The following is a 23,904-nucleotide window of genomic DNA, read 5'->3' on the forward strand; positions in this document are numbered from 1 at the left end:
TTGCTTGTTCTGTTGCTTTTGCCCACAGCTCTGATGTACTGCGTAGGCATACGCATGCGCAGTACATCAGAACTGACGCAGAATACCAGACAGCTGCAGAAGGGCAGCAAGGAGGCATTATACAAAGCCATTATTTAAGAAAATTATTTTTTTCTTAAATAATGTCATTGTATAATAGCAATAACCCACTTCTGGGTGTGGGTAATGCTGGATTTACCCACGGATGGCTTTGTTTGGTCACTCGAGCTTCGCCCTCGTGACTAAACCACACCAACCGTGGGTAAATCCAGCATTACCCACACCCAGGTATGGGTTATTGCTATAGTAAACACTGTTTAGAAATGCAGTGGGATAAGATGGAATGGTGCTCTGAGAGGAGCCTAAGGTTTAGTGGATATGGCAATGGGGTGCTGGGGGGGGACTCTTCAGAGATATAGTATTAACACAAAAAATGGGCCTTTGACATGAAAGTGTTGACCAGAAATTCTGGACACCATAGAAGTCTTCTTTTATGCTCCAGTTAGACTACGTAACCCTGTCCAATTTGGTTAGCATAGTAAACTTCTAAAATAAAGCAAATGAAAACAGCTACATATGTTTGCAGTCCAGAGCCATAAAATAACAATCTGCAAAAAACTAAAAGCTGCTTGCCAGGAACATATTTCTGCATTCTCTGGCCCATTGTACAATCATCTGAACCTATTAAAATATATTTTTTCTTGGATGTCAAATCTATTGAAAAAAACAATCATAAAATAGCACAAACCAGTTTCTATTACCAGAAAGATAATCTGACATCATTAAGAAGATAAGACTGAGATACTACCTTTAAAATTATGACAGAAATGAACAGCAAAAATCGGAAAAAAAAATTTTAAGAGAGTGGTGGCATAAACCCCTAAACTCTTGTTTACTTTCAGCATGTTCCTTATAATTAATCAGAAAACTATTTACACTTACTTGTGCACAGGATTCCTCTGGTGTTTTGGCACTAACAGAATAAAGTGCTGGCAAGTCCAGTCTGTGGACTGAGAACTTTTCAAGACAGTGCAACAGAGCTGGTGCAAGGTGCGAACTTTGACCTGAGCCTTTCTCCCCTGACAAGAGCAATCTTGGCCGATAAGAAGTTGGTTGGCAGCAGGCTGAACTGTTAAACAAAAAAAACAACAAAGACCACTGTAGTTATCGGACAGTCTGAAAACACTACTTCTGTATGTCTATGCTGAAGTAATTGATAGATAACTAAAATATTACACAAATGCTTTATTTAAGTTATTTAGTATATTACGTGTACATTAATGCCAGTCTAAAATTAATGCAGAGAGCATGGTTGTCATCTGCTTACTCATTAATTTAGGGGAGGAAGCACAATAAAGCAGCATACTAATAACCAAAACTGTTAACTACAATGAAAGACTGTCATCCTCTCCACCAACAGTTTCACTACCTTGCAGTCACTGATTGCCAATAATAGGCTTGGGTTTCACCAACACCCTGAAATGAATACAAAGCAGGTGTCTTGAGCATGAAAGAAACATGACCTGTAAAACTTGCTAAGCAAAACAAAAGATACACAGAAAACAGACATAAATGAAAAGGAAAACCAACGATATCAGGTTGGATGTCCTCAAACCCATCCCTGTCAACACTATTAAAAAAACTTCTTAATAAATTAAAACTATGTTCTAATGCCCCCGACAACTTACCATCCAACTTTCTCAAGTTAGTTGCTGAGGCATAGCTCTTCCCCACCTGTATTCTAATTAACCACTCCATCCAAAAATTCTATGTACCCCTCCTCTGGGAAAAAAGCCTTCATCATTCCGTTACATTAAGGAGGCAACAACACTGACATCTCCAACTTCCACCCCATAGCGAACCTCTCTCCATCTCAAAAATACATGGAAAATGTATTCATCTACAACTCTTACCTTACCTTTTAGACAATCTCATCAGCCCAACACAACATGGTTTTAGACCCAGTCACAGCACCACCACTGCTCTCCTATCATTCCTCGACAATATCAACCATACCAGCGACTCAAATATAGTATCTGCCCTTTTCATAGATTTATCCAAGGTTTTTGATACAATTTCCCATAACTTACTAATGTCTAAGTTCTCTCACCTTAATTTTTCATCCCCAACTATCAAATGGCTCTCTAGTTACCTCTCAAAAAGGCAACAGGCCATTAAGTGGAACAACTGTACCTCCTCCTACCTAGACACTCTCTCAGGCGTCCCTCTCCCAAGGTTCTATACTGGGGCCCTTTACTTTTTTCAATATCTTCATAAACGACTTCCATCTTTGCATCCCAAATGTTAAACTTATCCAATACGCCGATTACTCTACGATCATTTACTCTGCTGAATCTCTCCCACACACTTGCAAGTAACTCAGGCTGCAACAGCACCAAGGCCTGGATGCTTAACAATCACCTAACTCTCAATTCATCCAAACCAAAATCATGACATTCACCACATCTAAAAACACAAAAATAGACAAAAATTCCTTTAATAAGCCAAAATATGACTCTGATCAAAGTAGTCCCCCATACCAAGCTTCTAGGAGTTCTTATCAATGAACAACTGAAGTCTGAAATTCACCTTCAAACTAACATTAAGAAAATCAGAAACTTGGTATGCTTTACTGTCACAATCGGTATCTAGCCTCTTCAACTAAGCCTACCCTCTCTACTACCTACCTCCTCCCCTCCCCTCTATCATGTACGGGGCACCCATCCTTACCAATCTTCAAGCCACCCTTAAAACTAAACTGGCATCCTGCTACAATAAAATCTCAAAGTTTGCTACAAGTCGCAAATCTTCCTTTCACCACTGTGACTCCTTAAACTGGCTAGAGCTCCCCATCTATCTCTCCTTCATTCAACTTTCAACTGCCTATAAAGTCATCTTCAAGCCTTCTCAATGCCCATCTCTCTTCCATCCTTGCCATGCACCTTCCTGACCAATCCCTCAGGTCTAATAAACAGAACCTACTGGAAGTGTAAAAACCATTCTCATTCTTGGCCAATTTCTTTTATCTTTCTCCCTAGCAGGGAAATGGAACTCACTTCCTCCCCATATTCAAATTACTCCACTCATCTCTCTCTTCTAAATGGGAATGCTCCCGCTCCCACCCCTCCTAATCTCTATGCTATACTTCCACTGCCATCAAGTATACCTTCTCAAAATTTTACCTTCCACTCAAACATACTATTTATCCTCCTCCAGCTGATGCCTTTAACTTCCTACTCTCCCTCTTTTTTTGCTTTTCTGACTTTAAATATTACAAGTTATCTACCTCCCAGAAATCTTAATGCACCATAAACCTATAACTTTGGCATACTTTATAGTTTTATTTTGTGTGGGTTTATACTGTCTTCTGCTGACTTTTATTTCTGTAACACCCTGCATTAATTTTGATGCGATTCATTGATGGTATTGTGAAATTGTTCATAGTAACTTCTGCTCACTTATTTCTGTATTAACTTTGATGTGATTGTTACTTGTATTGTTTTTCTGTATGTATGTACATGGAGCTTTTCTCCCCAGGCCTCCATTGTAAAAGGGCTCATACTGGCCCAATGGACTTTCCCAGTTAAACTGCAAATAAATGAAGAAAGAAATGGAGGGGGGATATGTACGAGGTACTCTACAGAAAGTGCAAATTCAAAAAAGGAACCCAAATATCAATTATTCCACATAGCTATGAGACACCTGCTTTTGTCAGCCTTTTAGAATTCCTTCATCTGGACCCATATCTACAGATTTTGCTTTACCTTTCGATGGCTTTTACAAGACTGGTCTCGCAAATGCAATATCACTTATTTCCCACAACTTCCAAAAACGTCAAACCTTTAAACCGCCCTCCCCGCGCTTTGGGAATAACAAAACACAGCAGGTAAACAGAAAGGCATTTTATTTTATCTATTTAATAAACAAAGTTATGTACTTATCATAATGCTATATCCTTGCCGTTGTCTTCTATCCAGATCAACAAATGGGTTATCAGATCTGACCTCAGTCTCTTTTTTAAGCTCTTGGATCCAGGGCTCAGGATCCTCCCATACCCATTATCTCCTCCAGCCCTAAAGCACCTCAGATAGATAAAGAGCTGGTTATAAGCTGACTAACTATAATACATACCAAAAAATTAGGGCTAACATACTAAATGAGAGCCAGGGAAAGGATACAGCTCTATGGTGAATACATGACAAGGCCCTGACAGGTGCCTCTGGTCAGCCAATGGCCACCATATGACAATCTTAGGTTACAAGGATGGAGAGAGGGAATGTTTAGATAGAAGAAAAATAAGTTCTGTACTCACCACAATGTTTCATTTGTGATGTCCATTTTCATTCTTCCTCAACAGATGGATATGGATCCGACTCGGCTGCTTTTTACAGCTCGTGGCTACTTCAAACTCTCGAGCTCCTCCCTTATCCATAATGCTCCATTCCCCAAACATACCTCAGATCTTGTTTGCTAGCCTTAAAGCTTCTTAAGAATATTAAAACACTAGTATGAGAAACCAATACCTGCAGCTCAAAGGAAGGAAGATTGTTTACCTTATTGCCTTCTTATTCTTCGAGAAGTCATAAACTAAATGGTAGGGGGATGGAGGAAGGGGAGATAAATGTAAATGGACAAAACAGATTTAATTTAATGGTGACTACATATCTTCCTTTATCTGAGGTTGTCAATTTTCATTCATTCCTCAACAGGTGGGACAGAATCCACAGCTACTTGAATCCCCAGGAAAACTATTCCTGAGCACTGTAGAGCTGAAGGCTGGTCTTCCCTCTCGAGATCAGATTTAATTTGTAATGAGTAATAAAGGTTTGAGGATTAGCCCAAGTTGCAGCTGCACAGATGTCATCCATGGAAGACCTCGATAAACATACTGATGATGTTGCCATGGACCTGGTTGAATGGGGTCTCAAAGGTTTTGGCAAAGACAAGTCTAATTTCTTATAAACCAACGATATGCAATCAGTCAACCAAACATTTGGCTAAAGTTACCTTCGCAATTGGCCTGTATACTTTCAAGTCCGCAAAAGAAATTTGTATTTCTGAAATTCTTTGTTCTATGCAAATAGAAACATAACGGTCTGTGAACGGCCAACAAATGTGACATGTATTCACATTTGTTTGTGAAATTTGTAAGGAAAAAGTACAGTTTTGTACCTACCATAAATGTAGATGTCCGATAGGTATGCATCTGCAGTCCTAACATACGGGTTTGTCCTGCCTCAGGCAGCCCTTCGGTCGGCCGGATTCCAAAGTCTGGGTCTGGCCTCGGCTGATGTCGCACTTCACCCGACGTCATAGCTGCTGTTTATTGGGTATAAAGGCATCAGCCGACGCCATTTTCCTCAGTGTTTCTTGCCCCAGATGCCAGGTGCCCTCTAGGAAGGCTAAATTTGGATAAATGCAAATAATTCCAAACAGTAGAGAGCAAACAATATAAAAATATATATATAATATATACAAACAAATACACCATAATAGATTCCCCCAGCTAGTTAAAAGAGGGGTAAATACCCTAGGAATACCACAGAGGGGAAGGAGGGTGGGTAATCCTGACTGCAGATGCATACCTATCGGACATCTACATTTATGGTAGGTACAAAACTGTACTATGTCCTTCAAGGATGCATCTGCAGTCCTAACATATGGGTAGAATACCATAGCCAAACTGGGGGAGGAGGCACTAAGATAAAGATGGTGTAGTTAAGATCCCTTGCAAAACAGCAGTTGCAAAGCCTGCTCGGGATCTAGAGCATAAGGGAAGATTATAATGCTTGGCAAATGTATGCACGGAGCTCCAAGTAGCAGCTTCTAAAATGTCTTTGGTAGCCACTCCTCGTAGGAAAGCTGTAGTGGTGGCTGTAGCTCTTGTGGAATGAGGTCTGATATTATCAGGAGTTGTCTTTCCATGAAAAGAGTAGCGAAATGGAATGCAATTTCCTATCCATTTTGAGATTGTCTGTTTTGAAATTGCTTTTCCTTGCATTCCTGTTGCATATGCTACCAGAAGCTGGTCAGTTTTTCTGCTGGTCTTAGTTCTGTCCAGATAGTAGCGTAATTGTCTGTGCACATCCAAGGTATGTAGCAGTCTTTCCCCCCTGTTCTGTGGGATCGGGAAGAATGTAGGTAAATGAATCGCTTGGTTCAATGATACTCTGGAGACCACTTTTGGCATAAAGGTAGGGTTAGTTCTCAGAGACTCTGTCCTGATGGAAGATAAGGAAGGGTTGTACTGCCATTAATGCCTGTAACTCAGATACCCTTCTTGCTGAAGTGATTGCTAGCAGGAAAGCAGTTTTTCAAGACAAGAACTGTAATTCTGCTGTTGCTGCTGGTTCAAAAGGGGGAAGTGTTAACTTTTCCAGCACAAAGTTGAGATCCCATGTAGGTAAAGGTGGTTTCCTTGGAGGTTTCACATTTTTGATTCCTCTCAAGAACTGCCGGAGTAGAGGATGAGAGAAGACAGGAGGATCCATGTTGTAGTCTGCTGAAATTGCTGATGCATGAATCTTAATGGAGGAGTAAGACAGGCCATTGTGGAACAGTTCTGCTAAATATTCCAGGATGTGTGCTATGTTTGCCAATGAGACATTTTCTCTCTTTGCTGCACTCCAAATGAGGTATCTTTTCCACTTGGCTGAATAAGTCTTCCTTGTGGAGGGTCTGCGTGCCTCCAGGATAATGTCCTTAACCCTCTGAGATAAACCTGGGTTATTTTGTTTTATGCAATATTCCAAGCAGCTAGCTGCAGTGTTTTCAAGTTTGGATGTAGGATCTGGTAGTTGTCCTGTGTTAGAAGTAAGGGACATAGCGGTAGAGGCCATGCGTGTGTCCGAGACATGCTTCTCAGTAGCGGGTACCAATGTTGCCTCGGCCAGTCTGGAGCTATCAGGATTACCCTTGGCTGATCCTCTCTGATCTTCAGTAGAACTTTGTACATCAAGGGAAGAGGTGGAAATGCATATGCTGTCAGGTTTTTCCAGCTGAAGGAAAGGGAGTCCACCCTCCAAGCAAGTGGGTGGTATGCTCTTGTGCAGAATTTCTTCAATTGGTGGTTGTGTGGGGAGGCGAACAGGTCTATCTCTGGTAGTCCCCATTTCTTTGTTATGGCTTTGAAGATATCTGGATGCAGCATCCATTCGTGAGCATCCGTGGTAGTTCTGCTTAAGGTGTCTGCTAGAGAATTTTCTTTTCCTGGTACAAATCTGGCTTGAAGTTGAATGTTGAGATTCAGGGCCACATTCCACAGGTCCATTGCCATCCGGCATAGAGGATATGAATGTGTACCTCCCTGTTTGTTGATGTACCACATGACTGTGGTATTGTCCGTCCTTATCAGCAGATGACCCTGTTGAAGGAGTGGTCTGAATGACTGGATCGCATGTTTCACTGCCAGCATCTCCTTTAGATTTATGTGTAGATTCAGCTGGTCTTGGGTCCATAGGCCTTGTATACACTTGTCCACCATGTGTGCCCCCCATCCTAGGTCTGAGGCGTCCGTGGTGATGGTCTGGCTTGGATGAGGTTTGTGGAAAGGCAAGCCTCTGTTCAACTGACAGGCCTGAGCCCACCACAGGAATTCTTGCTAAAGGCATGGAATTATTGGAATCTGGGCTTCTAGACTGTGCTTGTGTGGAGACCATACATTCCTTAGGTACCATTGTAGCTTTCTCATATGCAGCCTGGCATGTGGAACCAATATTATGCAGGATGCCATGTAGCCCAGGGCTTGCAGGACTTTCCTTGCAGTAAGCTGAATTTGTGTTGTTAATGTCATGAAGTAGACTGGTAGTTGCTTTTGTTTTTCTTCTGTGAGAAAAGCCATCTGAGTTGATGTATCCAGTTCTGCACCCAAGAATGTTATCCTTTGGGATGGTACTAGTCTTGACTTTTGCATGTTGACTGTGTATCCCAAGGCTTGCAACAGTTGTATGACATTTTCCAAATCTTTTGTTAATTTTGCCTTGTTGTCCGCTTGTATTAGGCAGTTGTCCAGGTATGGGTAAATTTGAATTCCCTGAAGCCTGCAATGAGCAATTACTGATGCCAGGCATTTCGTGAATACTCTGGGCGCAGTAGATAAGCCAAAAGGCAATGCTGAGAATTGATAATGCTCTGATCCTGCAAGAAATCTGAGGTGTCTTCTGCAATCTGGTCGTATAGGGACGTGCAGGTATGCCTCCTTGAGATCTAGAGTCACCAGCCAAGACTCCTTGCCCAGCATGGGAAGAAGCTGCTGGAGGGTCAGCATTTTGAATTTAGGAACAATGAGGTATGTGTTCAGTGCAGACAAGTCTAGAATAGGTCTCCATTGAATTTCTTTTCTTGGTACAAGGAAAAGCCTGGAGTAAAATCCTTGGCCTTGTTCCATAGGTGGTACCTCTTCTATAGCTCTCATCCTTAGTAAGTTGTTGATTTGTCTTAGAGCGTCTGTTTTTTGGCTTGGTGGTAGGTTTGGCATTCCTCTCTTTTTTGGTAGAGTGTGGAAGTGAAACCTGTAGCCCTTGTCTATTGTTTGCAAAGTCCATTTGTCTCCTATAATGTAATGCCAGTTGTCGGAAAATAAGGCTAGCTTTCTGCCCAAGGGTGCTTCCAGTTGTTCCCTGGTAGGTGGAACTAGAGCCAAGTCATTGTGTCTGCCCTGTGGAGGTGGTTGTAGTTGAATCTGTGGCAGTACTTCTCTGGCTGGTAGGTTGCCACTGACGTCCCCTGTAGGCACCCCTAGATTGACCTCTGCCTCTTGGGCGTCTATTTCTGCCTCTCTGCGCTCTGGAGTTGTCTGAAAAGGACCAATTCTTCGAAGGCCAATTTCTGCTAAACCTCGGAGGTTGGACCTGTAAGAAATCCTTGACTGTTTGGACAGATTTTGCTTTTTCTTCCACCTTCTTTAGAACCTCCTGTGCAGGGGAGCCATACAAACTTTGTTTCTCCATGGGAGCATCTAGGAGTTTTGACTTAACATGGTCTGGTAAGGATTGTTCTTTTAACCAGGCATGCCTTCAAATCACTGTTCCAGTCATAGCTGATCTAAAGGAAGCCACCAGTGCATCATAGCCACATTTTAAGAAATGGTTACTGACCTGCTGAGAGTTATGTACCAAATCCTGAAGGGACTTGCAGTCTAAAGGTTCAGGAGAAGACAGTTTTTTATTTAGCTGGTCTAACAAAAATTCCTGGTACTGAATCATGTGAAATTGACAGTTCAAGGCCCTGGACGAAAGAGTAGCAGAAGTATAAACCTTTTTACCCCATCTCTCTAATGCTCTAGATTCCCTTTCAGAGGGAAGAGGGTTTTTGGCAGAGGCAGCTGCCACACCTTTAGGGCCCTGTGAAATGGTTTCAGGGTCTGCAACAGGAGCCTTATACAAATGGTAGTGTGTGTCCAGGACCCTGTAATATCTGTCTGGCTTGGCAGGGGCCGGAGGAAGAGAATCAGGGGCAGTACAGGCATCATTATAAGCATCATCAACAACTGTTAGTACTGGCGGAATGGCTAAAGGCCTATGCTGTGGTAAGTGTAAAAAGGTCCTTAGCCTTTTCCTTGAATCTGAAAAATCCTGGCCCTGCCATTGGAAGTGTTCCCTCATAGCATGCAAGGTTTCCCCAAAGGAAAATTCTTCAGGAGGAGAAGCGGAAGGAATGGAGTCTTCTGCATCAGAATCCTCATAAGGAGAATATGGGCCTTCGTGAGGGTCTGAAATGTCTGAGTCATCCGAGGAATAATCTGTAGAGACAGGTTCCGGGAGTTCAGTCCTAAGCCTCTTGTCTGGAGGGGGCTGAGAGGCCCTGTCTGGGTGAGGTTGGGATCCCCTGATCAAAGAAATGAGATCCTCAGCCAGGCTGAGTATTTGGGAACTAGAGGTAGGCCTATGTGAAGGAGTTTTAGCAGGAAAGGCCTTAGAAGATTTAGCTGCTTTAGCCCTGGCAAAAGCCTTGATAGACATAGAAGCAGGGGGTCTAGCAGCCCCACGTGCAGGGGTAGATATGTCTAAAGGAATAGTGTCGGACAAATCCTGGGTGCCTGCTTCTGTAGCAGTAAATTCGGTAGCAGATTCAGCCATGCTCTGTGAGGCCTCGGCTATCGGAGGCATGCTTTCGGCCGAAGGAAGAACTGGGGGCTCGGTTTCAACCGAAAACGAGACACTCGCGGTTGGCCTAACCGTGGTTTCAGCCGAAACCGCGGCCCGCGAATGTCGGTCCTTTTCCTTGCGCTTTTTAGCTAATTGAGTAGTCGGAGTCTCCGAGGGCATTTTGTATGCAAAAGTGGGACCAATAAACTCCTCTGCAAACTCCGACCGACGTCTAAGTGTCCGTCGGTTGAAGGAAGCACAGGCTAGACAAGCTGATACGTCGTGGTCTGGGCCTAAGCAAGGAAGGCAGTAAGAGTGGAAATCCTTATGAGGTATTTGTTTCCCACAAGTTAAACAATTATTTACTTTGTCTGACATCGGCTGAGGCAAGAAAGAGTCCCCAATGGGGTACTTAGCTTTTTAGAAGTCTTCGGTAGTAGAAATCTCTGGATCTAACCGACCGGCACTTGCGAACAGCTTCTGCTTCGGGCACCGCGCAGCAAGAAAGACCGAGGAAAATGGCGTCGGCTGATGCCTTTATACCCAATAAACAGCAGCTATGACGTCGGGTGAAGTGCGACATCAGCCGAGGCCAGACCCAGACTTTGGAATCCGGCCGACCGAAGGGCTGCCTGAGGCAGGACAACCCATATGTTAGGACTGCAGATGCATCCTTGAAGGACATCTGGAAGATTAATGGACTAACTGATGTACAATTCTGAAACCACTGTACGAAGAAAGGAAGGCTTGGTTTGCAGTGTTACCCTATCTCTATGGAATATTAAATAAGCAGGCGTAGAACACTAGGTTTGAAGTTCAGAAAGTTTTTAAGAAGAGGGCAACTGCTACCAAAAAAATAGTTTTCCGTTTAGTTCACATTTTGCTGCTGGTTCAAAGGTAGACAGAGTCAAAGATTGTAATACTACACTTAAATCCCACGGTGGATTTGGATCTCTCAAAGGAGGTCTCAGAAAAAAGGGTACTCCTTATAAAGGCCTTACAAAGCTTTCAGGAAGCTAGGATGGAATTAACTCCTACATGGAAATTGGGAATGGCAACTAGCTGTACTTTAACAGCTGAAGAAAGTACATTTGTGTACACTTACCATAAATGTAGATGTTTGAGTGTATTCACTGTTGCAGTCACCACACTTGAGTTATCTGCCTGCTGGTAGCCCTCAGTCGGCCCGAATACCAGAATCTTGGGATTTCTGCGTCGGACGCTGTCGCCTTGTCAGGGGTATAAAACATGCAGCCAACTCCATTACATCAGTTTTTCTTGCCCCAGATGTCAGGAGTCCCCAAAACAGGAAGCTATTACATGGTGTGGAACACCTCCAGTAAAAAGTAAATACCCCTGCCATAAAAGATGGCCATAAAGAGGATAGGTAGAAAGGATACAGAAAGCCAGGGGGGCTGGAAGGAGGGAAACCAGGACTGCAACAGTGAATACACTCTAACATCTACATTTATGGTAAGTGTACACAACTGTACTATGTTCTTCGTGTTCCGCTGTTGCAGTCATCCCACTTGGGTTGATTCCCAAAGCTGAGGAAGGGTGGAGGCAGTCAAGAAGTGTTAGGGTTGGCTAGCAGGCCTTATAAGACTGCTGTAGCAAATCCAGCTCTGGATTTAAAAAAAAAAAATAGGTAAGTGGTAATGCTTGGTGAAGGTGTGTACAGAACTCCAGGTTGCAGCTTCCAGGATGTGCCTGGTAGGGACTCCCCTGAGAAATGCTGTAGAGGTTGAAGCAGCTCTAGTGGAATGAGTTCTGATGCCCTAAGGAGTAGGTTTTCCATGGTGCTTGTAGCAGAAATGGATGCAGTGTGCTATCCATTTGGAAATGGTTTGCTTCGAAATGGCCTTGTCCTCTGCCCCTGTAGCAAAGCTAACTAGTAGCTGGTCAGATTTCTGAAAGGCTTAGTCCTGTCAAGGTAGAACCTGAGCTGTCTGTGCACGTCCAAGGAGTGCAGGATCCTCTCCCCTTTATTCTGAGGATTAGGGAAAAAGGTTGGCAAATGGATGGATTGGTTTAAAGCCACACTGGACACCACCTTGGGCATAAAGGATGAGTAAGTCCTGAGGGAAACCCCTGTTAGCATGGAAAATAATGAAGGGCTCCACCGCCTTTAGTGCCTGTAACTCAGACACTCTTCTTGCTGAAGTAATAGCTAGAAGTAAGGCTGTTTTCTAAGAGAGGAATTTTAACTCTGCTGAAACAGCAGGTTCAAAAGGGCGGGGGGGGGGGGTTGTGAGCTTCTCCAGTACAAAGTTAATGTCCCAGGCTGGGGTGGGAGCTCTCCTAAGGGGCCTTAAATTGTTAGCTCCTCTCAGGAACTGTTTGATGAGAGGGTGAGAAAAGAGAGGTGGCTCAGTATTATAATGAGCTGAGATGGCAGAGGCATGAATCTTAATGGATGAGAAGGATAGGCATCTGTGGAGCAGCTCTGCTAGGTAATCAAGGATTTGAGGTAAGGTGGGGGGCACAGCTGTGTCCTTTCCTTGAGACAGACTCCAAGAACAATATCTTTTCCACTTTTCAGCATAGGATTTCCTAGTACTAGGCCTTCTGGCCTCAAAGATGATGTCTAGCACCTGTTTACTGAGGGATGCTGGTGGTGTAATCAAAGGATAAGCCAGGCTGCAAGGTTTAGGGTTTGCAGCTGTGGATGCAAAATCTGTTCCTCCTGCTGAGACAGCAGGGAAGGTGTCTGATGTAGGTGCCAGGGTGGCACTGCTGTCAGACTGCTGAGTGGGTACCAGTGCTTGCGTGGCCAGTTTGGTGCAATAAGGATTGCCCTTGGCCTGTCCTGTTTGATCTTGAGTAGTACTTTTGAGAGGAGGAAAGGTATAAATTGAGAGGTTTTCCCATGTAAAGGATATGGCATCCACCTTCCAGGATCTGCTGTGAGGGTTTCTGGTGCAAAATTTGCTCAATTGGTGGTTTTGGGGGTAGGCAAAAAGGTCCACCTCCGATGTTCCCGTCCTCTGGGTTAGACGTTTGACTGAGCTGGGTTCCAGTTTCCACTCGTGAGGGTACAGTAGATTTCTGCCTAAGTCGTCTGCCAGTGAATTTTGTTTGCCTGGCAGGAATTGAGCTTGTAGGTGCACTTGGTTGCTCAAGGCTGTGTTCTACAGGGCCATGGCTAATCTGCAGAGTGGGTATGAATGAGTTCCCCCCTGTTTGTTTATGTACCACATAACTGTGGTGTTGTCTGGAGCTGTCCTGGAAGGATAAGGTATTTGAAGGCTATCAGAGCATTCTGTACAGCTAGCATCTCTTTTTGATTGATGTGCAGGGGAATTTGTTCTGGGCTCCATTTGCCCTGAATACATTTGCCTGCAATGTGAGCCGCCCATGCATTGTCTGAAGTGTCTGTTGTCAGGGTTTGGGCGGCGAGGGGTGGAGTGAAAGGAAGTCCCTTGTTGTGGTTGCATGCCTCTGCCCACCAAAGGAACTCTGCCCTTAGACACGGTATGATAGGAATCACTATTTCCAGGTCCTGAGAATGTTGACACCAGAGACTTTTTAAGTACCACTGAAGTTTCCTCATATACAGTCTCGCATATGGAATTAGCAGAATGCATGAGGCCATGAACCCCAGGGCTTGCAGTATTTTCCTTGCAGATAGCTGGGTTTGGTGGCCATTAGTTTGAAATGGTTTGTCAAATGGGCCTGCTTTTCTGGAGTGAGGAATGCCATTCTGGGAAGCTGTGTTCAAGCTTGCTCCCAGGAATACAATTTGTTGGCTGAGCCCCAGTTGTGATTTCTTTTCATTGATGGTGTATCCCAGTGAAGTTAGAAGTCTTTTTACAAATGCCAGATGCTGAAGCAGCAATTCCTGACTGTCCGCCTGGATCAGGCAATCGTCCAAGTATGGGTAAATTTGAATATTTCTCTGCCTGCAGTATGCAATGGCTGGAGCCAGGCACTTTGTGAATACATTGGGTGCAGTAGATAAGCCAAAGGGAAGTGCAGAGAACTGATGGTGCAAACAGCCTGCTCTGAAACATAGATATTTCCTGTAAGACTCCCTTTTGGGGATGTGCAAATAAGCTTCTTGTAAGTCTAGGGTGACTAACCAGGCATCCTTGGCTAGCACAGGAAGAAGCTGTTCCAGTGCAAGCATTTTGAATGTTGGCTCCAACAGAAAGGTGTTGAGAATTGATACATCCAGGATAGGGCACCAAGAGCTCTCTTTTCTGGGCACCAGGAACAGTCTGGAGTAGAAACTCTGGCCCCTTTGCTCTACTGGAACATGTTGACTAGCCCTGATATGGAGAAGGGAAAGCACTTGCTTTTAAGCCTCTGCCCACTGGTTTGGAGGAAGGTCTGACAACCTGCTTGGTGTTGGCAGTGAGTGGAAGTAGAATCTGTATCCCTGGGATACAATGTTTAGAACCCATCAGTCCTGAGTAATGGACATCCAGTTTTTTGCATGAAGGGCGAGTTTTCCTCCTAGGGATGCAAGTACATGGGAATGGCTGGGAAGTATAACTGGAAAGTAATTGTGAACTTTTTCCATAAGGGGGTGGCTTACTACTCCCTGTTTTTGAGGTGGGAAAACTCCATCGTTAGATCTCTGCATACCCAGAGACTGCAGTCTTGGTGGTCTGTTGCCCCTGGGTTTGGACTGAGAAGGCCTGGGAGGGACTGAAAAGGACCAGTTTTTTGAAGGCCAATGCCTACTGAATCTAGGTGGCTGCACCTGTAAGAAATCTTCGACAGTTTGAACAGATTTAGCTTTTTCTTCCATCTTTTTAAGAACTACTACTGCTTTTATGCCAAACAAACGATCCTGATTTAATGCAGCATCTAGTAATTTTGCTTTGACATGGTCTGGCATTCTGGCAAGATTTGTTCCTTCAGCCAAGCATGCCTTCTCAGTACAGACCCATTGACAGCAGCCCTGCAAGATGCTTCTACAGCATCAAACCCACACTGCAAAGTATGTTTACTAACTTGGTTTGCAGAATGCATTAACTCTTGTAAATCTTTATTTTCTGCACAATCTGGAAGTAACCATTTTTTGTTTAATTAGTTCCATAATATGTTGCTGGTACATCAACATGTGAAACTGGCAATTTACAGCCCTGATGGCAAGAGTGGCAGAGGTATACACCTTCTTACTCCATCTGTCTAAAGCTCTAGAATCCCTGTCTGAAGGGGTAGGGTTTTTGGCTGTAGTAATCTTAATGCCTTTAGGTCCCTGGGAAATGGTCTCTGGATCCACAGTAGGATTCTTAAAGAGAAATTTGTGAGAGTCAGGTACGCTGTAGTACCGGTCAGGTTTTCTAGGAGCTGGTGGTAAAGTGTCAGGAGTAAGACTGGATTCCATGAAGGCATCATCTACAATATCCAAGACCGGGATTATAGCTAGAGACCTGTGCTGAGGCAAATCTGAAAATTCCCCGGGTCTCTTTTTGGAATGAGGATAGTCCTGGCATTCCCAGTGGAAATGCTCTCTTAAGATATGCAAGGTTTCACCAAAAGAAAAATCCTCTGCAGGGGAGGCAGAGGGAATGGATTCCTCTGCATCTGAATCCTCATAGGTAGATAAGGGTATGTCCTGGTAATCAGAAGGGTCACAGTCATCGGACTCCTGGTCTGTAGAATCAGAAGGAAATTCGATTATTTGTCTTTTAGCAGGGGAAGGCTGGCTTCCCCTAACTAGAGTATTAAGGTCTTCAGCCATTCTAAGCATTTGTTTTTGTGGCATGGGAGCTTGAGCATGCACTTTGGACATCAGCTTTCTATGCGTAGTGCGAACTCTGGGCCTGAGAAACTCGATAGATTTAGTTAAAAATGAAGATGTTGGTTTAATATGAATATCGGTAGGTCGGAATACACACTCAGAAGCCGGTGCCTACACAGCGGCTCCAGATCCATCCAAGGTAGAGACATCCACAGGTTCCATAGTCGAAGAAGCATCTCGCGGCATACTAGACTCCAAATAGGTTTCAGCAGAAGACTGAGAATCTGTAGAAGCGAGCATCAGGGGCTGCAAAGGCGACTGAGTACTGGCGGACTGGCGACTAGCTTAACGGAAGCGTCGGCAGTTTTTGACCTATGCGGTCTGTCTCTGTGCTTTTTTGGAAGATCGCTAGTCGGATGGCTTACCGAAGCCATTTCAGAAAACAGAGAACGAGAGCGAAAGAATTTAGCTACAAAAATAGCCCAACGATGAATGCTTCGGGTGTTAAACAAGGCACAAAACTGACAGCGAGGAACGTCGTAGTCTGGGCCTAAACAGGTGATGCAGTAAGAATGAAAATCTCATCGGTTAGAGCAAGAAAAAAGAATCCCCAACGGGGTACTTAGCTTTAGAAGACTTCAGGAGTGACACTCGAAAAGCAAAAATTTCAGCTAGTGGCAAACCGGCACTTGCGAACTGCTTCTGCTTCGGGCTCCTTCTCGGCAAGAAAGACTGATGTAATGGTGTCGGCTGCATGTTTTATACCCCCTGACACCATGGAAGAGGCAACAGCATCCAACACAGAAATCCCAAGACTCTGGTATTCGGGCTGACTGAGGGCTACCTGCAGGCAGGTAACTAAAGTGTGATGACTGCAACAGTGAAACATGCAGAACATCTAGCCCCTTTATTAAAGACTGTGGCCAGAAAGTCAAGAATTTTATCTACTGGTGCTGAAAAAGTGTCAATGCCTTTTTGTTGCACCCAAAAAACAAATCTTTTCCATTTATTTTTATAAACCATCCTACTGGAAGATTTATGGGAAGATGAAAATATATGACCGACAGGGGAGGAGAGTCTAGGTTGTCTGGCTATCGATGGAAGTGGAGAAACCATGCAGTCAGCTTCAGATCTGGAAAGTCCAGGTGAATAATGTCTGTTGGGTGAGACAGGTCTGGAATTGGATCCAGAATTCATGGAGATTGAACTAGAGGAGGCCAAAGAAAGGGGAAACAAATCTGGCAAAAGCAATAAGAATGACCTCGTCTTCAATCAAGATGCTTTCTTGAAAATGTAGGGATCAAGGGGGTTGGAGGATATGCAAAGAGTAGACTGGGAAGCCAATCTTAAAGGATTGCATCTGTTGGTGAAGCCCCCAGTGGGGGGGGGGGGGGGTCAGGGTAAAGAACCTGCTGCACTTGTTTTTGAGGGGTGAAGCAAAGAGGTTGCAACAAGTTTGATCGCACTGATGGAATATCTTTTCCGCAACTTTCAGGTTGAGACAACACTCATGAGGTAACAAAATGGGCCTGCTCAACTTGTCAGCCATGACGTTGGATTTCCCCAGAATGTGCATTATCAGAAATCTACTGTTTGAAATCTATTATTGCCACACTCTCTGAGCTTCTTGACAGAAGGGATAAGACCTGGTCCCAACTTGTTTGTTGATGTAACATACCACTGGAATATTATCTGTCTGAATTGCAATAGCCCCAGAAGGGAGAGAGTCTTGAAAGGCCTGCAATGCTAGGAGTACTGCTCTCATTTCCAGGACACTGATATGTGTGCTGGTCTCATCAGGGAACCATGTGGTTTGGACTGTCTTTTCCAAGAAGTGTCCCCACCACCCAATTTAGGAAACATCCATGTGTCACTACAGCTTTGGGCTGACAAAGAATAAAGTGATGCCCTTGTAATACCCGTTCTGACCGAATCCACCATGAGAGGTACTTTTTGCATGCCTAAATTATCTTAATCTGGGTGGACATAGGTTGATGCAGAATGGACCATCTGGTCCTGATGGAGAGATGAAAAGTCAGCAAGCACAGGAGAGTAGTAGTGATGAAATTGAATTCATCCTCAAATCTTGGTGAGTACCTTTACGAGGTGGACCCTGTTTTCACAAAACCTCACCAAGGCGACACGGACATATAGACTGTATTTTTATAGCATATATCATGGACAGAAGTTAATCAAAAATTAAAAAAAAAAAAGCTGGGTGCACAAGACCAGCATAAAAAAGTGCCCAATCCTGGTAGGCGCACTGGTGCCAGGACTGGAAAAAATGACAGTGTAGAATCCTCAAAATACAGAAACATTCCTACAATAGGGCCAGGCCACACTCAAGGAGAAGATGCCCCCCCCCCGTTGTGAAATGAATTAAAGTCCACAAAAATGACAAAAATTGATTGGCCAAAGAAGACCCATAAAGACGACAGAGTGGACTACTGAGGATAATAAAGAAATTATGTACCGTTACTATTAAGCAAAAAGCCCAGAATTTTCAGACACAAGATATACAAAACGATTAAGAGAGAAGTTAGAGGAAAGAAAAATACTTCCGCTGGAAAAACAATCAGATGCTTCAAATAAAAATTTACTTTCATTAATACAACAGATTTTTGAAAAACAGTATACAGATCAAGAAATTTTGATCTGTTTAGAAAAAGAAGCATCTAAGGAAGTGAGAAAATATAAACAACAAAACCTAGAGATATTTGAAAAATATAAAAAAAAATAGACATGGGAAAGAAAGAGAGATTTGATATGGTGCAATGTTTATGCAAAGAAGAAAGCCAAGTTAAGAAGGCAGTCTTTCCAAGATATTCGAAGAGAAATACAGGCAACGGCATCTGGATATGGAAAATTAATTTCACAATAAAAAGATTAAGAGCACAAAGATATTATGTGGAAAAGATAATCAGTAAAGCAGAAGTTAAAGAAACAGAAGTTGAAGTTATGGCATGCCTGCAAAGTGAAGGATTTAATGTAAAAGGTCTAAAACAGACTACATCACAGCATGATGGAGAGAGTCCCCAGAATAAGGAAAAGCAAGATTAGGAGATGTGAAGAAGAAATATGGACAGGGGAAAGGAAAATATTTAATATGGTGTAATATTTATGCAAAGGAGAAAGAAAAACTAACCAATGCAAAAAGAGCAGCACCAAAGATATTTGAAGAAAAATATAAGGAAAGGAATCCAGATATGGAAAACTTAATACAAAAAATAAGAAGACTAAGAGGAAAAGTAGAAAAAGAAATTAGTAATGGAGAAGTCAAAGAAATAGAAATTGAGGTTATGGAACAGCTGCAAAGAGAAGGACTCAGTGTAGTAAATAGAGTACAGAAAGCACCACAACAGGATAGAGCAATGGATATCCAAATTAAAGGAAAATCAGTGGAACAGGAATCAGTTGGTCAGGTGCCATATCAAGATATTTTGGAGCCTTCCACAGGAAACCAGTACAAACGTTCACTTGAAGCTAGACAGCAAGGAAAGGAACAGGAAACTGTGGAAACTCTGATGCAGTCAAAGTTGAGGAGTGATAGGCCAGTGAGTTCTCATATGACAGAACAACAGATGACACAGGATGAAACTGAAGAGAATGTGCCACAGGAAGATGCTATAGATTTAGAACTTTCTACAGAATGTCCACAGGAAATGGAAAACAAGGGATGTGCCCTCAGTATGGAAGAAAATGAGTTAAAAGTTACAAAGGCAGACATATCAAGATCAATGCGAGAAGTACACTGCAGAAGGTTAATAAAACCCCAAAAGTTAGAAACTTGATAAAACAAATTAACACAGTAATTAGGACTGTCCATAAAGATCCATGCAACATAACAGAAGCAAACAGAATATATTACTGTGCTGCTAAATTAATAACTGATAAAGTTCTACCACAGGAACACAGGGTAGCAAGGAAAAAGAGGGGGCGAAAGCGAATACCATCATGAAAATATCGAATAGAGAAAACTATAAAGCAGCTAAGACAGGAAGTGTCATTGTTAGAAGATTATAGAAGAGGGAATAGATCAACAAAACTACTAAGGAAGATAGATGTGATAAAAGCAATGTGCAGTATTAGAACAGACCAGGATCTATTATGCACTATAAACTAAAAATTTCAAAACAGGCAGAAAGACTTAGAACATAAATAAATGATCTGTTGTAACTGGCTGAATGGCTCTTTTTTGCAGTAGTTTTAAGACTTCTAACTCTGCAATTTCCCTTAGACCGGGTGGTACATCTGGAAGGGAATTTGAGGGATAGAAAGGACTTTCCTCGAAAGGAATTTTGTAACCCTCGGATATGATCGACTGTACCCATCTGTCTTGAGTGAGGGAACGCCAGGCTTCTGGGTACAGCGATGGTCTTCCCCCGACTGCCTCCAAGGCGGGACAGCCGGCAACATCTCAGGGATGCTGAAAGGGCTTGTCAGAGAGAGACTCTCTGTTTCCCTGGTTTTGTGGACCCCCTCTGCCTCTAGAGCGGCGTCTGTTGTTGTTAACCCCTCTGCCTCTAGGGGTAAACTGACCACGTGAATCCAGCGTGACTCCTTGGGATTTGCGGAACCACATTTTGCCACCCTTCTGTCCTTTGGGGTAAGGTCTAGAAGGGGTGGAAAAACGGACTCCTATGGCAGAAAGAGTTTTGCCGTCCTGCTCACACCTGGTCAACGTTTCCTTCACTTGAGGGCCAAACAAAGCTGACCCATCAAAGGGAGAGTTTGTGAAGGGCCTTAAAGGGATCTGCAAAATTACAGAGCCGCATCCAGGCTTGGCGTCTAAGAGCCACACCTGTACCTGCGGCTCTACTGCTCCATCAGCAGCATATGATATCAGCCGCATGGAGGAGTTAGCAATGGAGTTAAGGGTTCCTAGCTGCGAAGCAATTTTTCTTGAGCCCCTGCAGCTGTAGGATCCTGTACTACTTCACCTAGCTCCTTAAGGATATCCCTCTGGAGTCTGGTGAAGTGACATAGGTAGTTCAGCGAGCATAGCAAAGGTCGCTGAAGAGAACATCCGCTTACCATATCTATCCATGGTCCTAGAGTCCTTATTAGGAGGATGGACAGGTACGGAAGGATCTGCAAGTTCCTTCTTAGTGGCAGCCGCCACCACCATGGCATCAGCGGGGACACCTTTTGTGAGGAATTGCTTGTCCACCGGGGCAGTAATAAATTTAGAAGGCCTCCTAGGGACTGGCTCTACAGAGTCAGGAGCAGCCCACGCCTTTCGAGCAATAACCTGCATAAGGGGTGAAAGGCGGAGACACCCAGGAGGTGGAGGGCCGAGATCCAAACGCCTCCAGGTATACTGACTCATCCTCAGAGGGATTATTGGTGGGCCAGTTTCCCCTCTGTCTAAGGAGTTCTAGGATGTCTGAGAAGGAGACATCCTCAGAGGGGGATCTTGGGGATCCCTCTGACTCATCTAAGTCAGTATCCGAAGTGATAGACTCGTCGTAGTCTACGTGTTTCCTCTTACAGGTCCTCTTCTGCGGAGGATCTCCCGACAAATCAGGAGAATCCTCGGAAGAGGGGGATATTCCCAGTGGGGAAACCTGAGGCGGAGGATCTCTGGGTCTGGGAGCAAGAGAAGTGGCAGAGATGTCAACAGGCACTATAGAGGGAGGAGCTAAGGGAACAGACTGCTGGCTGAGTCCAGTGGCCAGCACACTCTTCATCACCTCGAAGGCTCCCCTCCCAGGGAGGTCCGAGAGAACCCGCTCCGAAGAGCTAGGAACTCCAGGACCCACCGAAAAGGAAGGCTCCGAGGCAGATGTCGGAGCCGAGCTCACCAAGGCCGAGGCTCCAAGGGGAAGAGCGGGGTCGGACAAGGGTCCGATGCCACTCACCCCCTCGGAGGAGACCAGGGAAGCCCGGCCACCAAATCCCTCCAAGGAAGGTCTCGAAGAGGAGATAAGAGTAGAGGCTGAAGGAGCAGAAGGGGGCATCTGTCCCTCAGCCGTAGCAGAAACTATTCCCGAAGACTCCAACTCCAAACTCTGGGGTAGAGTCGAAGGAGGAACTGCAATGGGGTGTGGACTAATAGTTGTCTGCTGAGACGGACTATGTAGCATTTGGGCCAGTGCCTGTGATTTTAGTAATCTACTGACCACTCTCTCTAAATCATGGTCAGAAAGCCTGGATGACCTTGAAGATCGGCTCCGATGCCTCCGTTCGAGAGAGAGGCGGCCGGAGCCGAGTATCGGCTCAAGGAAGGGACCTAGACCTCTTCCTCGAAGGAACCATCGGGCCGATGAAACCACAGAAACTGTCGGAGCCGACAACTTATCGGCACCGACAGGTAGCTCGATGCATCGGCTCCAGCGGAGCCGATACAGCCATAAAAATACGGGTGTCGGAGCCGACACGATGCCTGAGCCACATGGTGGTCGGAACCGATCGGAGCCGACACCGGTGGTCGAACCAGAATCGGTACCGATAGCCATCGGTGCGAAGGTTTAATGTAAACCAGAATCGTCTCCAGCGGGCCGATCTCGACTCTGAAAGAGTCGGGCGAACCACAGGCTTGGACACAGAAGCCTGGGCCTTGGAAGACTTTGAAGTCTTAGATGGAGCCGACTGGGCCGGAGAGCCCTCCGGCTTAAGAAGGCCCCTCAAAATCAATTTATTTCTTCTCTCCTGCAGGACTCTCTGGCTAAAAGAGTGACATATAGCACAGGAGTCCTGCAGGTGAAGAGGCCCCAGGCAGTAAAGGCAAGAAGTGTGACCGTCTGTCAGAGACATCTTCTGACAGCACGAGTCACACTTCTTAAAGCCCGAGACCCTTTCCTTAGACATGGTGAATAATACACACACACAACACCAGTCCAAGAAATTAAATTATATATCCCAAAAAACTATCAATAACACACACACACACACCCTAACAAGGGGGGGGATGGGATGGGAGAAGTCTAACAAAGTTTTGAGGAGACGGGGAAATTCTAGTCAGAAAGGGACTACAACTGTGTTAAAACTATAAATTTTAAAGTTTTAGAAGAAAAAGGGGCAAAAATAGTAATGTAAAAATCACTTACCAGGAGCTGGTAAAAGGAGGACCTCACCAGCGAAGCGGCAAATGAGATCTGGGTACTTACCGCCTTGCATCATGGGATATGGGGCTGCCTCGAGCTGGTAAAAGTGACTCTCGAGCTTAGCAAGTGCCGAGTCGGAGCCGAGGATCGGCTCCGAACCCATCAAGCAAGAATGAAGGCGAGATTGACAACTTAACATTAAACCATTTATTGATGACCCCAAAAAGTTTTATAGAAAATTGGAAAATAAGGTAAAAGGAATTGAAAAACCGCCAAAAAAAGAGGAAGTAGATAAATTTTGAAGAAGTATCTATGAAGATCCTGTGGAACATAACAAAGATAGTAAAAGAAAGAATAAGAAGTTTAAAGGTACAGGATATGAAATGGGATGAAATAACAGCCAGAGAGACTGAAACAAATTTGAGAAAAGCCTCTAACAGGAAAACCCCAGGCCCAGATGCAGTACCTAACTTTTGGCTTAAAGTATTAACTTCGTTGCACGAGGATTTAGCCATGAGTAAGAACTATTTATATGTGCACCCTGAACACACACCACACTGGTTAACAACAGGAAAAACAATGCTCTTACTTAAGTGTGAACCTGCAAAGCTACCCTAAAAATTATAGAGCAATAAGTCATCTTCCAACGATGTACAAACTATACACGGGAACTGATGCCAACAGAGTTTATAGCCATTTAGAAGAAAACTCAATTATGGCAGCATAACACAAGGGCAATAAAAGAAAGTCATATGGAACAAAGGATCATTTGTTGATAAAGTTATAATGGAGAACTGTAAGAAGGAGAAGAATCTAAGTACGGCATGGACTGACTACAAAAAAGCATTTGAAAGTATTCCACATTCATGGATAAAAGAGTGCTTAAAAATGTATAAGATACACCCTACACTGATTGACTAAATTACAGTAACCATGAAACAGTGGCAGACCACCTTGCAATTAAGCCATGATAAAAGACAGATTATTATCCCAGGGATAAAAATTCAAAGGGGGGATATTTCAGGGTGATTCTCTGTCACCGTTGCTATTCTGCCTTGCC

General features: G+C 44.1%; 1 protein-coding gene across 1 annotated transcript in view; it reads right to left on the reverse strand.

The window, feature by feature from the left end:
- Positions 1–23,904, reverse strand: part of ATAD2B (ATPase family AAA domain containing 2B) — a 4,508,062-nt gene that overhangs the window by 1,549,450 nt on the left and 2,934,708 nt on the right. The window contains exon 20 of the mRNA XM_044063554.1: positions 961–1,147. Coding sequence (XP_043919489.1) covers positions 961–1,147 — 187 coding nt within the window. The remainder of the gene's footprint in view (positions 1–960; positions 1,148–23,904) is intronic.

The sequence above is a fragment of the Protopterus annectens genome, chromosome 2.part1, assembly GCF_019279795.1.
Source record: "Protopterus annectens isolate FY-2018-M chromosome 2.part1, PAN1.0, whole genome shotgun sequence".
NCBI classification, from domain to species: domain Eukaryota; kingdom Metazoa; phylum Chordata; order Ceratodontiformes; family Protopteridae; genus Protopterus; species Protopterus annectens.